The sequence below is a fragment of the Salvelinus fontinalis genome, chromosome 29, assembly GCF_029448725.1.
Source record: "Salvelinus fontinalis isolate EN_2023a chromosome 29, ASM2944872v1, whole genome shotgun sequence".
In the NCBI taxonomy this organism is placed as follows: domain Eukaryota; kingdom Metazoa; phylum Chordata; class Actinopteri; order Salmoniformes; family Salmonidae; genus Salvelinus; species Salvelinus fontinalis.
In genome coordinates this window covers 187,354-202,319 of record NC_074693.1, presented here as the reverse complement: position 1 = coordinate 202,319, position 14,966 = coordinate 187,354, and the positions used below count along the sequence as shown (strand labels likewise).

Genomic DNA, 14,966 nt, shown 5'->3' with positions numbered 1-14,966 from the left:
AATGATTTGTTTGACTATCAGATGAAAACATCATGACTGGTTGTGTTCATACCACATCAAAAGGTCATTCATTTCTACAGTTAAATGACGTCTTTTATTATTAGGTCCATAAAGAAAATTGTGCAGGCACATGCTGCCAATAGAGACCCTAGAATGTCACGGTGTAATTCACAGTCTGTTTTAGAGACTTAGCCAGACTCACAACTGTAATCGCTGCCAAAGGTTATTCTACAAAGAATCGACTCGGGGGTGTGAATACTTGTGTATATTAGATTTTTCTCTATTTCATTTTCAATAAATTTGCTAACATTTATAAATGTTTTGACTTTTTCATTATGGGGTATTGTGGGTAGATTGGTGAAATAATTGTTTTTACCCATTTAGAATTCAGGGCTGTAAACACAACAAAATGTGGACTAAGTCAAGAGGTATTGAATACGTTCTGAAGGCGCTGCAAAATTGTAGGATGTTTCAGATGACAAATATACCGGCGAGTCCCCAGAACTTAACTGCTACATGGGGATATTGAACAACACTCAATAAACAGGTAAAGTGAGGAAATAGCTGTGATTGCAAACACACAAAGATCAATTTTGGGCGGCTGGCTATTGTGCAGAAGAATGAAAGCCGGGTGCATTCTGTTCTATTCTTCCATCCAAGTGTCAGACACAGATGCTGCTGACGTTGTGTTTTTCGGGGTTTTTGGCGCGATCACGCAATTGTATCACATTACATCAACATGGGCTATTTTGGTTAATCGTGCCAGTTGGCTACAAAGAACAACTGCTGGAATTGCAAAATCTTTATTAGTTCATTCATTGTCATTCATAAATTCTGTCGCTGTTCTGGCTATATTTTCAAACCGCTCCAGACTTGGCGCCTTTGTGTACAATGATGAGTCCCGTATCTAGGTCACAGAGTCAGATATGAAGCGCCGAATAAAACCTAGGCTCCCATAACTGCTTATTGCATCGATTTATTACTGAATAGTAACGATCTTAACCGTAACATGCACAATGTATGTCAGATATTTGCAGTTCATTAATAGATAGTCGCTATTTGTGTACATTTCGTTATTGTACCCCAGCTGGTTGACAAGTGAAGTTGACAGACGGAACAGAAACCTTACGTTACCTCGTTCTCTTCTCTCCAAGAATTCAGCAGCTTGCAGAAGAACCTGAATGTTGCAAGTGTTCGCGTCCATTGTAAATAGTTGAAATATAGGTAAATACACCAGTCAAAATGTATCTCAACGACAGAGTGCTGCAATAGTATGTGCTTGGTCTTCTGCACTTCAGTAAGGAATCACCTTCTCTGGCGACGTGATTGACGTCAGTCCGCCGCCTCCCAGACTACCGCTCCCTTGTTTTCCAGCCGCCTTCGTCCGAGAGCGCGCGATTTTCACTTTGAATTGTGAACAGCCTAATAATAGAACAGAACAACAGATCGACACATTTTCTCCAAATATGACCTTATTAAACGATTATATATATATTTTTAAATCCGAAATATGTTGTATTGACATCTAAAAAAATGACGTTTTCAATGTTTTATTTTATTTTTTATAATGAGACGCAGCTACCAGCATGTTGAAACTGAAACCAGCTCAAAGTGAAAAGTTTTTATGCCTTCAGTCGTTTTGTCTTCTTCTGATTTGGTGTTCAAGAGGCTTGAGTCTGTATATTTATAATCATTCCACAATAGTCTAGGGCAGGGATCGTCCACTCGTTTCAGTTGGGGAACCCTCATCTGGTGGCTTCCATGGTAGTCCAAAGGACACACAGAACTGTGCATTATTGCAAAGACGATACAAAGTATTTCGTTGTACACTGAATTCAATAGCTTGCTACAAAATGTTCTGCAAATGCAACATTTTATGACCTTTAGGTCCGCCCTATGTTCCCTCAGCCCTATGTTCCCTCAGCCCTATGTTCTCTGAGCCCTATGTTCCCTCAGCCCTATGTTCCCTCAGCCCTATGTTCCCTCAGCCCTACGTTCCCTCAGCCCTATGTTCCCTCAGCCCTATGTTCCCTCAGCCCTATGTTCCCTCAGCCCTATGTTCCCTCAGCCCTATGTTCCCTCAGCCCTATGTTCCCTCAGCCCAATGTTCCCTCAACCCTATGTTCTCTCCACCAATGTTCCCTCAGCTCTATGTTCCCTCAGCCCTATGTTCCCTCAGCCCTATGTTCCCTCAGCCCCATGTTCCCTCAGCCCTATGTTCCCTCAGCTCTATGTTCCCTCAGCCCTATGTTCCCTGGGCCCTATGTTCCCTCAGCCCTATGTTCCCTGGGCCCTATGTTCCCTGGGCCCTATGTTCCCTGGGGCCTATGTTCTCTCAGCTCTATGTTCCCTCAGCCCTATGTTCTCTCAGCCCTATGTTCCCTCAGCCCTATGTTCCCTCAGCTCTATGTTCCCTCAGCCCTATGTTCCCTCGGCCCTATGTTCCCTCAGCTCTATGTTTCCTCAGCCCTACAGTATGTTCCCTCAGCCCTATGTTCCCTCAGCCCTATGTTCCCTCAGCCTTATGTTCCCTCAGCCCTACAGTATGTTCCCTCAGCCCTATGTTCCCTCGGCCCTATGTTCCCTCAGCCCTATGTTCCCTCGGCCCTATGTTCCCTCGGCCCTATGTTCCCTCAGCCCTATGTTCCCTCAGCCCTATGTTCCCTCAGCTCTATGTTCCCTCAGCCCTATGTTCCCTCAGCCCTATGTTCCCTCAACCTATGTTCCCTCAGCTCTATGTTCCCTCAGCCCTATGTTCCCTCAGCCCTATGTTCCCTCAGCCCTATGTTCCCTCAGCCCTATGTTCCCTCAGCCCTATGTTCCCTGGGCCCTATGTTCCCTCAGCCCTATGTTCCCTCAGCTCTATGTTCCCTCAGCCCTATGTTCCCTCGGCCCTATGTTCCCTCAGCTCTATGTTTCCTCAGCCCTACAGTATGTTCCCTCAGCCCTATGTTCCCTCAGCCCTATGTTCCCTCAGCCCTATGTTCCCTCAGCTCTATGTTCCCTCAGCCCTATGTTCCCTCGGCCCTATGTTCCCTCAGCTCTATGTTTCCTCAGCCCTACAGTATGTTCCCTCAGCCCTATGTTCCCTCAGCCCTATGTTCCCTCAGCCTTATGTTCCCTCAGCCCTACAGTATGTTCCCTCAGCCCTATGTTCCCTCGGCCCTATGTTCCCTCAGCCCTATGTTCCCTCAGCTCTATGTTCCCTCAGCCCTATGTTCCCTCAACCTATGTTCCCTCAGCCCTCTGTTCCCTCCGCCCTATGTTCCCTCAGCTCTATGTTCCCTCAGCCCTATGTTCTCTCCACCAATGTTCCCTCAGCCCTATGTTCCCTCAGCCCTATGTTCCCTCAGCCCTATGTTCCCTCAGCCCTATGTTCCCTCAGCCCTATGTTCCCTCAGCCCTATGTTCCCTCAGCTCTATGTTCCCTCAGCCCTATGTTCTCTCCACCAATGTTCCCTCAGCCCTATGTTCCCTCAGCCCTATGTTCCCTCAGCCCTATGTTCCCTCAGCCCTATGTTCCCTCAGCCCTATGTTCTCTCCACCAATGTTCCCTCAGCCCTACAGTATGTTCCCTCAGCCCTATGTACCCTCAAACCTATGTTCGTATTTACGAGCCCTTAACCAACAATGCAGTTCAAGAAATAGAGTTAAGAAAATATTTACTTAACTTAATAAGGTAAAGTAAAAAAAATGTCATCAAATCAAAAAGTGACACAAGAAAATACATAAAAATAATGAGGCTATATACATATATACCGGTACAGAGTCAATGTGCGGGGGGTACAGGTTAGTCGAGGTAGTTTGTAAAGTGACTACGCATAGATAATAAACAGCGAGTAGCAGCAGTGTAAAAACAAAGGGGGGGGGGGGGGGGGGGGGCAATGTAAATAGTCAGGGTGGCCATTTGATAAATTGTTCCGCAGCTGTTAAGGAGCCTTTTGTTCCAAGACTTGGCGCTCGGGTACCGCTTACCGTGCAGAAGCAGAGAGAACAGTCTATGACTTGGGTAACTAGAGTCTTTGACAATTGTTTGGGCCTTCCTCTGACACCGCCTAGTATATAGGTCCTAGATGGCAGGAAGCTTGGCCCCAGTGATGTACTGGGCCATACGCACTACCCTCTGTAGCGCCTTAGGGTCAGATGCCGAGCAGTTGCCATACCAAGTGGTGATGTAACCGGTCAGGATGCTCTAGATGGTGCAGCTGTAGAATATTTTGAGGATCTGGGGACCCATGCCAAATCTTTACAGTCTCCTGAGGGGGGAAAGGTGTTGTCGTGCCCTCTTCATGACTATCTTGGTGTGTTTGGACCATGATAGTTTGTTGGTGATGTGGACACCAAGAAACTTGAAATATTCCCCTCAGCTCTATGTTCCCTGGGCCCTATGTTCCCTGGGCCCTATGTTCCCTGGGCCCTATGTTCCCTGGGCCCTATGTTCCCTGGGCCCTATGTTCCCTGGGCCCTATGTTCCCTCAGCTCTATGTTTCTTGGGCCCTATGTTCCCTGGGCCCTATGTTCCCTCAGCTCTATGTTTCTTGGGCCCTATGTTCCCTCAACCCATGTTCCCAGGGAACATAGGGCCCAGGAAATATAGGGCCCAGGGAACATAGGGCCCAGGGAACATAGGGCCCAGGGAACATAGGGCCCAGGGAACATAGGGCCCAGGGAACAAAGACATGGTCCCAACTCTATGGTTTGAACATTTCACAAGATTACACTGTAATATGGAATATTGAACATTTCACAAGATTACACTGTAATATGGAATATTGAACATTTCACAAGATTACACTGTAATATGGAATATTGAACATTTCACAAGATTACACTGTAATATGGAATATTGAACATTTCACAAGATTACACTGTAATATGGAATATTGAACATTTCACAAGATTACACTGTAATATGGAATATTGAACATTTCACAAGATTACACTGTAATATGGAATATTGAACATTTCACAAGATTACACTGTAATATGGAATATTGAACATTTCACAAGATTACACTGTAATATGGAATATTGAACATTTCACAAGATTACACTGTAATATGGAATATTGAACATTTCACAAGATTACACTGTAATATGGAATATTGAACATTTCACAAGATTACACTGTAATATGGAATATTGAACATTTCACAAGATTACACTGTAATATGGAATATTGAACATTTCACAAGATTACACTGTAATATGGAATATTGAACATTTCACAAGATTACACTGTAATATGGAATATTGAACATTTCACAAGATTACACTGTAATATGGAATATTGAACATTTCACAAGATTACACTGTAATATGGAATATTGAACATTTCACAAGATTACACTGTAATATGGAATATTGAACATTTCACAAGATTACACTGTAATATGGAATATTGAACATTTCACAAGATTACACTGTAATATGGAATATTGAACATTTCACAAGATTACACTGTAATATGGAATATTGAACATTTCACAAGATTACACTGTAATATGGAATATTGAACATTTCACAAGATTACACTGTAATATGGAATATTGAACATTTCACAAGATTACACTGTAATATGGAATATTGAACATTTCACAAGATTACACTGTAATATGGAATATTGAACATTTCACAAGATTACACTGTAATATGGAATATTGAACATTTCACAAGATTACACTGTAATATGGAATATTGAACATTTCACAAGATTACACTGTAATATGGAATATTGAACATTTCACAAGATTACACTGTAATATGGAATATTGAACATTTCACAAGATTACACTGTAATATGGAATATTGAACATTTCACAAGATTACACTGTAATATGGAATATTGAACATTTCACAAGATTACACTGTAATATGGAATATTGAACATTTCACAAGATTACACTGTAATATGGAATATTGAACATTTCACAAGATTACACTGTAATATGGAATATTGAACATTTCACAAGATTACACTGTAATATGGAATATTGAACATTTCACAAGATTACACTGTAATATGGAATATTGAACATTTCACAAGATTACACTGTAATATGGAATATTGAACATTTCACAAGATTACACTGTAATATGGAATATTGAACATTTCACAAGATTACACTGTAATATGGAATATTGAACATTTCACAAGATTACACTAAAGTGGCTGTTCCACTGGATGTCATTAGGTGAATGCACCAATTTGTAAGTCGCTCTGGATAAGAGCGTCTGCTAAATGACTTAAATGTAAATGTAAATGTACACTGTAATATGGAATATTGAACATTTCACAAGATTACACTGTAATATGGAATATTGAACATTTCACAAGATTACACTGTAATATGGAATATTGAACATTTCACAAGATTACACTGTAATATGGAATATTGAACATTTCACAAGATTACACTGTAATATGGAATATTGAACATTTCACAAGATTACACTGTAATATGGAATATTGAACATTTCACAAGATTACACTGTAATATGGAATATTGAACATTTCACAAGATTACACTGTAATATGGAATATTGAACATTTCACAAGATTACACTGTAATATGGAATATTGAACATTTCACAAGATTACACTGTAATATGGAATATTGAACATTTCACAAGATTACACTGTAATATGGAATATTGAACATTTCACAAGATTACACTGTAATATGGAATATTGAACATTTCACAAGATTACACTGTAATATGGAATATTGAACATTTCACAAGATTACACTGTAATATGGAATATTGAACATTTCACAAGATTACACTGTAATATGGAATATTGAACATTTCACAAGATTACACTGTAATATGGAATATTGAACATTTCACAAGATTACACTGTAATATGGAATATTGAACATTTCACAAGATTACACTGTAATATGGAATATTGAACATTTCACAAGATTACACTGTAATATGGAATATTGAACATTTCACAAGATTACACTGTAATATGGAATATTGAACATTTCACAAGATTACACTGTAATATGGAATATTGAACATTTCACAAGATTACACTGTAATATGGAATATTGAACATTTCACAAGATTACACTGTAATATGGAATATTGAACATTTCACAAGATTACACTGTAATATGGAATATTGAACATTTCACAAGATTACACTGTAATATGGAATATTGAACATTTCACAAGATTACACTGTAATATGGAATATTGAACATTTCACAAGATTACACTGTAATATGGAATATTGAACATTTCACAAGATTACACTGTAATATGGAATATTGAACATTTCACAAGATTACACTGTAATATGGAATATTGAACATTTCACAAGATTACACTGTAATATGGAATATTGAACATTTCACAAGATTACACTGTAATATGGAATATTGAACATTTCACAAGATTACACTGTAATATGGAATATTGAACATTTCACAAGATTACACTGTAATATGGAATATTGAACATTTCACAAGATTACACTGTAATATGGAATATTGAACATTTCACAAGATTACACTGTAATATGGAATATTGAACATTTCACAAGATTACACTGTAATATGGAATATTGAACATTTCACAAGATTACACTGTAATATGGAATATTGAACATTTCACAAGATTACACTGTAATATGGAATATTGAACATTTCACAAGATTACACTGTAATATGGAATATTGAACATTTCACAAGATTACACTGTAATATGGAATATTGAACATTTCACAAGATTACACTGTAATATGGAATATTGAACATTTCACAAGATTACACTGTAATATGGAATATTGAACATTTCACAAGATTACACTGTAATATGGAATATTGAACATTTCACAAGATTACACTGTAATATGGAATATTGAACATTTCACAAGATTACACTGTAATATGGAATATTGAACATTTCACAAGATTACACTGTAATATGGAATATTGAACATTTCACAAGATTACACTGTAATATGGAATATTGAACATTTCACAAGATTACACTGTAATATGGAATATTGAACATTTCACAAGATTACACTGTAATATGGAATATTGAACATTTCACAAGATTACACTGTAATATGGAATATTGAACATTTCACAAGATTACACTGTAATATGGAATATTGAACATTTCACAAGATTACACTGTAATATGGAATATTGAACATTTCACAAGATTACACTGTAATATGGAATATTGAACATTTCACAAGATTACACTGTAATATGGAATATTGAACATTTCACAAGATTACACTGTAATATGGAATATTGAACATTTCACAAGATTACACTGTAATATGGAATATTGAACATTTCACAAGATTACACTGTAATATGGAATATTGAACATTTCACAAGATTACACTGTAATATGGAATATTGAACATTTCACAAGATTACACTGTAATATGGAATATTGAACATTTCACAAGATTACACTGTAATATGGAATATTGAACATTTCACAAGATTACACTGTAATATGGAATATTGAACATTTCACAAGATTACACTGTAATATGGAATATTGAACATTTCACAAGATTACACTGTAATATGGAATATTGAACATTTCACAAGATTACACTGTAATATGGAATATTGAACATTTCACAAGATTACACTGTAATATGGAATATTGAACATTTCACAAGATTACACTGTAATATGGAATATTGAACATTTCACAAGATTACACTGTAATATGGAATATTGAACATTTCACAAGATTACACTGTAATATGGAATATTGAACATTTCACAAGATTACACTGTAATATGGAATATTGAACATTTCACAAGATTACACTGTAATATGGAATATTGAACATTTCACAAGATTACACTGTAATATGGAATATTGAACATTTCACAAGATTACACTGTAATATGGAATATTGAACATTTCACAAGATTACACTGTAATATGGAATATTGAACATTTCACAAGATTACACTGTAATATGGAATATTGAACATTTCACAAGATTACACTGTAATATGGAATATTGAACATTTCACAAGATTACACTGTAATATGGAATATTGAACATTTCACAAGATTACACTGTAATATGGAATATTGAACATTTCACAAGATTACACTGTAATATGGAATATTGAACATTTCACAAGATTACACTGTAATATGGAATATTGAACATTTCACAAGATTACACTGTAATATGGAATATTGAACATTTCACAAGATTACACTGTAATATGGAATATTGAACATTTCACAAGATTACACTGTAATATGGAATATTGAACATTTCACAAGATTACACTGTAATATGGAATATTGAACATTTCACAAGATTACACTGTAATATGGAATATTGAACATTTCACAAGATTACACTGTAATATGGAATATTGAACATTTCACAAGATTACACTGTAATATGGAATATTGAACATTTCACAAGATTACACTGTAATATGGAATATTGAACATTTCACAAGATTACACTGTAATATGGAATATTGAACATTTCACAAGATTACACTGTAATATGGAATATTGAACATTTCACAAGATTACACTGTAATATGGAATATTGAACATTTCACAAGATTACACTGTAATATGGAATATTGAACATTTCACAAGATTACACTGTAATATGGAATATTGAACATTTCACAAGATTACACTGTAATATGGAATATTGAACATTTCACAAGATTACACTGTAATATGGAATATTGAACATTTCACAAGATTACACTGTAATATGGAATATTGAACATTTCACAAGATTACACTGTAATATGGAATATTGAACATTTCACAAGATTACACTGTAATATGGAATATTGAACATTTCACAAGATTACACTGTAATATGGAATATTGAACATTTCACAAGATTACACTGTAATATGGAATATTGAACATTTCACAAGATTACACTGTAATATGGAATATTGAACATTTCACAAGATTACACTGTAATATGGAATATTGAACATTTCACAAGATTACACTGTAATATGGAATATTGAACATTTCACAAGATTACACTGTAATATGGAATATTGAACATTTCACAAGATTACACTGTAATATGGAATATTGAACATTTCACAAGATTACACTGTAATATGGAATATTGAACATTTCACAAGATTACACTGTAATATGGAATATTGAACATTTCACAAGATTACACTGTAATATGGAATATTGAACATTTCACAAGATTACATTTACATTACATTACATTTAAGTCATTTAGCAGACGCTCTTATCCAGAGCGACTTACAAATTGGTGCATTCACCTAATGACATCCAGTGGAACAGCCACTTTACAATAGTGCATCTAAATCTTTTAAGGGGGGGGGGGGGGGCAGAAGGATTGCTTTATCCTATCCTAGGTATTCCTTGAAGAGGTGGGGTTTCAGGTGTCTCCGGAAGGTGTTGATTGACTCCGCTGTCCTGGCGTCGTGAGGGAGTTTGTTCCACCATTGGGGTGCCAGAGCAGCGAACAGTTTTGACTGGGCTGAGCGGGAACTGTACTTCCTCAGTGGTAGGGAGGCAAGCAGGCCAGAGGTGGATGAACGCAGTGCCCTTGTTTGGGTGTAGGGCCTGATCAGAGCCTGAAGGTACTGAGGTGCCGTTCCCCTCACAGCTCCGTAGGCAAGCACCATGGTCTTGTAGCGGATGCGAGCTTCAACTGGAAGCCAGTGGAGAGAGCGGAGGAGCGGGGTGACGTGAGAGAACTTGGGAAGGTTGAACACCAGACGGGCTGCGGCGTTCTGGATGAGTTGTAGGGGTTTGATGGCACAGGCAGGGAGCCCAGCCAACAGCGAGTTGCAGTAATCCAGACGGGAGATGACAAGTGCCTGGATAAGGACCTGCGCCGCTTCCTGTGTGAGGCAGGGTCGTACTCTGCGGATGTTGTAGAGCATGAACCTACAGGAACGGGCCACCGCCTTGATGTTAGTTGAGAACGACAGGGTGTTGTCCAGGATCACGCCAAGGTTCTTAGCGCTCTGGGAGGAGGACACAATGGAGTTGTCAACCGTGATGGCGAGATCATGGAACGGGCAGTCCTTCCCCGGGAGGAAGAGCAGCTCCGTCTTGCCGAGGTTCAGCTTGAGGTGGTGATCCGTCATCCACACTGATATGTCTGCCAGACATGCAGAGATGCGATTCGCCACCTGGTCATCAGAAGGGGGAAAGGAGAAGATTAGTTGTGTGTCGTCTGCATAGCAATGATAGGAGAGACCATGTGAGGTTATGACAGAGCCAAGTGACTTGGTGTATAGCGAGAATAGGAGAGGGCCTAGAACAGAGCCCTGGGGGACACCAGTGGTGAGAGCGCGTGGTGAGGAGACAGATTCTCGCCACGCCACCTGGTAGGAGCGACCTGTCAGGTAGGACGCAATCCAAGCGTGGGCCGCGCCGGAGATGCCCAACTCGGAGAGGGTGGAGAGGAGGATCTGATGGTTCACAGTATCGAAGGCAGCCGATAGGTCTAGAAGGATGAGAGCAGAGGAAAGAGAGTTAGCTTTAGCAGTGCGGAGCGCCTCCGTGATACAGAGAAGAGCAGTCTCAGTTGAATGACTAGTCTTGAAACCTGACTGATTTGGATCAAGAAGGTCATTCTGAGAGAGATAGCAGGAGAGCTGGCCAAGGACGGCACGTTCAAGAGTTTTGGAGAGAAAAGAAAGAAGGGATACTGGTCTGTAGTTGTTGACATCGGAGGGATCGAGTGTAGGTTTTTTCAGAAGGGGTGCAACTCTCGCTCTCTTGAAGACGGAAGGGACGTAGCCAGCGGTCAGGGATGAGTTGATGAGCGAGGTGAGGTAAGGGAGAAGGTCTCCGGAAATGGTCTGGAGAAGAGAGGAGGGGATAGGGTCAAGCGGGCAGGTTGTTGGGCGGCCGGCCGTCACAAGACGCGAGATTTCATCTGGAGAGAGAGGAGAGAAAGAGGTCAAAGCACAGGGTAGGGCAGTGTGAGCAGAACCAGCGGTGTCGTTTGACTTAGCAAACGAGGATCGGATGTCGTCGACCTTCTTTTCAAAATGGTTGACGAAGTCGTCTGCAGAGAGGGAGGAGGGGGGGGGAGGGGGAGGAGGATTCAGGAGGGAGGAGAAGGTGGCAAAGAGCTTCCTAGGGTTAGAGGCAGATGCTTGGAATTTAGAGTGGTAGAAAGTGGCTTTAGCAGCAGAGACAGAAGAGGAAAATGTAGAGAGGAGGGAGTGAAAGGATGCCAGGTCCGCAGGGAGGCGAGTTTTCCTCCATTTCCGCTCGGCTGCCCGGAGCCCTGTTCTGATTACACTGTAATATGGAATATTGAACATTTCACAAGATTACACTGTAATATGGAATATTGAACATTTCACAAGATTACACTGTAATATGGAATATTGAACATTTCACAAGATTACACTGTAATATGGAATATTGAACATTTCACAAGATTACACTGTAATATGGAATATTGAACAGCATGTGCAAATGGCTGAATCAATCTGCGTGATGTTATTTGTTTGTTTACATTTAGATCGTAGACACCATTTAGAGCTCTTTGACATATAATACGTGTGTAATAACATGACGTATGTGTAATAACATGACGTATGTGTAATAACATGACGGTGTGTGTAATAACATGACGTATGTGTGTAATAACATGACAGTGTGTGTAATAACATGACGGTGTGTGTAATAACATGACGTTGTGTAATAACATGACGTATGTGTAATAACATGACGTATGTGTGTAATAACATGACGTATGTGTGTAATAACATGACGTATGTGTGTAATAACATGACAGTGTGTGTAATAACATGACAGTGTGTGTAATAACATGACGTATGTGTAATAACATGACGTATGTGTAATAACATGACGTATGTGTGTAATAACATGACGTATGTGTGTAATAACATGACAGTGTGTGTAATAACATGACGTATGTGTAATAACATGACGTATGTGTAATAACATGACGGTGTGTGTAATAACATGACGTATGTGTAATAACATGACGTATGTGTGTAATAACATGACGTATGTGTGTAATAACATAACGTGTGTGTAATAACATGACGGTGTGTGTAATAACATGACAGTGTGTGTAATAACATGACGTTGTGTAATAACATGACGTATGTGTAATAACATGACAGTGTGTGTAATAACATGACGTATGTGTAATAACATGACAGTGTGTGTAATAACATGACGTTGTGTAATAACATGACGTATGTGTGTAATAACATGACAGTGTGTGTAATAACATGACAGTGTGTGTAATAACATGACGTTGAATGGTGCGGTAGCCAGTCATTGATAGACTATTATCATTATATAATAGTTCAGGTGGAAATATGAATTATGCCAATAAATCCAAAATGTGAAATGCACCAATTTGTGGCCTGTAAACCAGAGATTTTGTACAAAACGTTATACTGTGTGATTTACCTGGAACGGTTGCCCTCACTCAACATGGCGACTGCTTAGCTTCATCATAGTGAAGCCATTTTGCCAGTACTATCTTTGACCTATGAACCCCCGAGTGTGGCAGCGCTCCGCCATATTGACTGTTGTCTTGACTGGAGAAGATAGTGAGCATTTGTGATACTAGAAGAATCGAAACCGTGCTTTTAAACACCTCTAAACTAGTGCAACCTTGGCTAAAGGATATATCCGACACCTGCGTGATGGCGAGGAAGAAGAGCAAACAGCAAGGAGTCGGGAGCAAGGAGCTAGTGCCCGGACAACAGAGCATACCGAAGAGCCCCGTCTCTCCCGGAGATACAGCTGGCGGTGGTGGCGGAGATGCAGGGCTGGATAGACTGGCGGCCAGGGCGAATCAGGTAACGTTAGCTAGCCGCATAAATAACTAGTGGGCTAGCTAAAAGGTTAGCTAACCTACCAATCATTTAGGGACATCCTGTATTTCTGCTAACGTTAATTCCTTCGGTGTTTGGATGGTTGATTGGGGATTCTAGCTAGCGAAGTTGCATAACTAACTAGTGCTCCGGGGTTGTATTTTTTTGTTCGTTTACAATCTGATCGGGGCGGAGTAATAGCTAGCTCCACTAGCTTAATAAATAATTAAAACTTAGCCAGCGTTGTAAATTGTACAAGCCATCAATAAATACACATTCACATTAGTTTTAGCCAACTAGGCTAGCTAGCTAACGACATCCAGTCTGCATTTTCTGATAATAACGTTAGTTAGTGTCAGTCGCAAGATTGACATTGTTGCGCGCTAGCCACGGATAAGTCGTAAAATGTTGCGGTTAAAATTGTATCTAGTTTGTTAGCTCCTAACTCACGGTGGTATTGAAAGTTTGCTGACATGTAATCACACTTGGCAGCTAGTACACCATATACTGTGCACCGGTACTGTAACTACACGTGCTTAGCTAGTTGACTAACAAACTACATCCCAGAGGTGGTCATCTGAGTAACTTTAACTGTAAATAGTGTTAACGTTTTGACTAGAACCATACATGGCTTGCTTTAGTTAAGTTTACACTTTCTCTGCACATCTCAAGTGTCATATGTATGCGTCGAAGTTTTTACCTAAACATTACATGGACGCCCTTGTAGGTGTATGCGGTATTTGCGGTCAACAAAGCTTACTGTACCAGCAGACCACTAGCTAGTGTGGACATGGGACACATGAAATCAATCACTACATTCTAACCACTGTTTGTTCTAAGAAACCACTGCATGTGACAAGCTGGCGCCATGGTCAACTTCTACTTCCTCTTTGCAATACAAATATTGTTGTGATTATTGTCAACATGGTCAGTTCTTACTCGTGAAATTCTAATCTCTGTGTTAAAAACTTGACCTTAGATCAGTGTCCAGGGGACAACTTTATTATGCTCCATGTCAATCTCACTAACATCCACTTCTCCTCAGATCCCATCCTTTCTTCCACCCCTGATCTTGACCTAAAACATCCTCCTCTCTGC

General features: G+C 39.3%; 2 protein-coding genes across 3 annotated transcripts in view; one reads left to right on the top strand and one right to left on the bottom strand.

Annotated features, from left to right (window-relative positions):
* The window catches only part of mxd3 (MAX dimerization protein 3), a 32,917-nt gene extending 31,556 nt beyond the window's left edge, over positions 1-1,361 (bottom strand). Inside the window, exon 1 of the mRNA XM_055888023.1 lies at positions 1,135-1,361. Coding sequence (XP_055743998.1) covers positions 1,135-1,204 — 70 coding nt within the window. The 5' untranslated portion in view covers positions 1,205-1,361. The remainder of the gene's footprint in view (positions 1-1,134) is intronic.
* Positions 1,362-13,462: 12,101 nt separating this feature from the next.
* Positions 13,463-14,966, top strand: part of LOC129827299 (protein FAM193B-like) — a 67,131-nt gene continuing 65,627 nt past the window's right edge. The window contains exon 1 of one of the 2 annotated variants that reach the window (XM_055888021.1): positions 13,463-13,853. In XM_055888021.1, coding sequence (XP_055743996.1) covers positions 13,698-13,853 — 156 coding nt within the window. In that variant the 5' untranslated portion in view covers positions 13,463-13,697. The remainder of the gene's footprint in view (positions 13,854-14,966) is intronic. The other variant, XM_055888022.1, reaches the window with a different exon arrangement.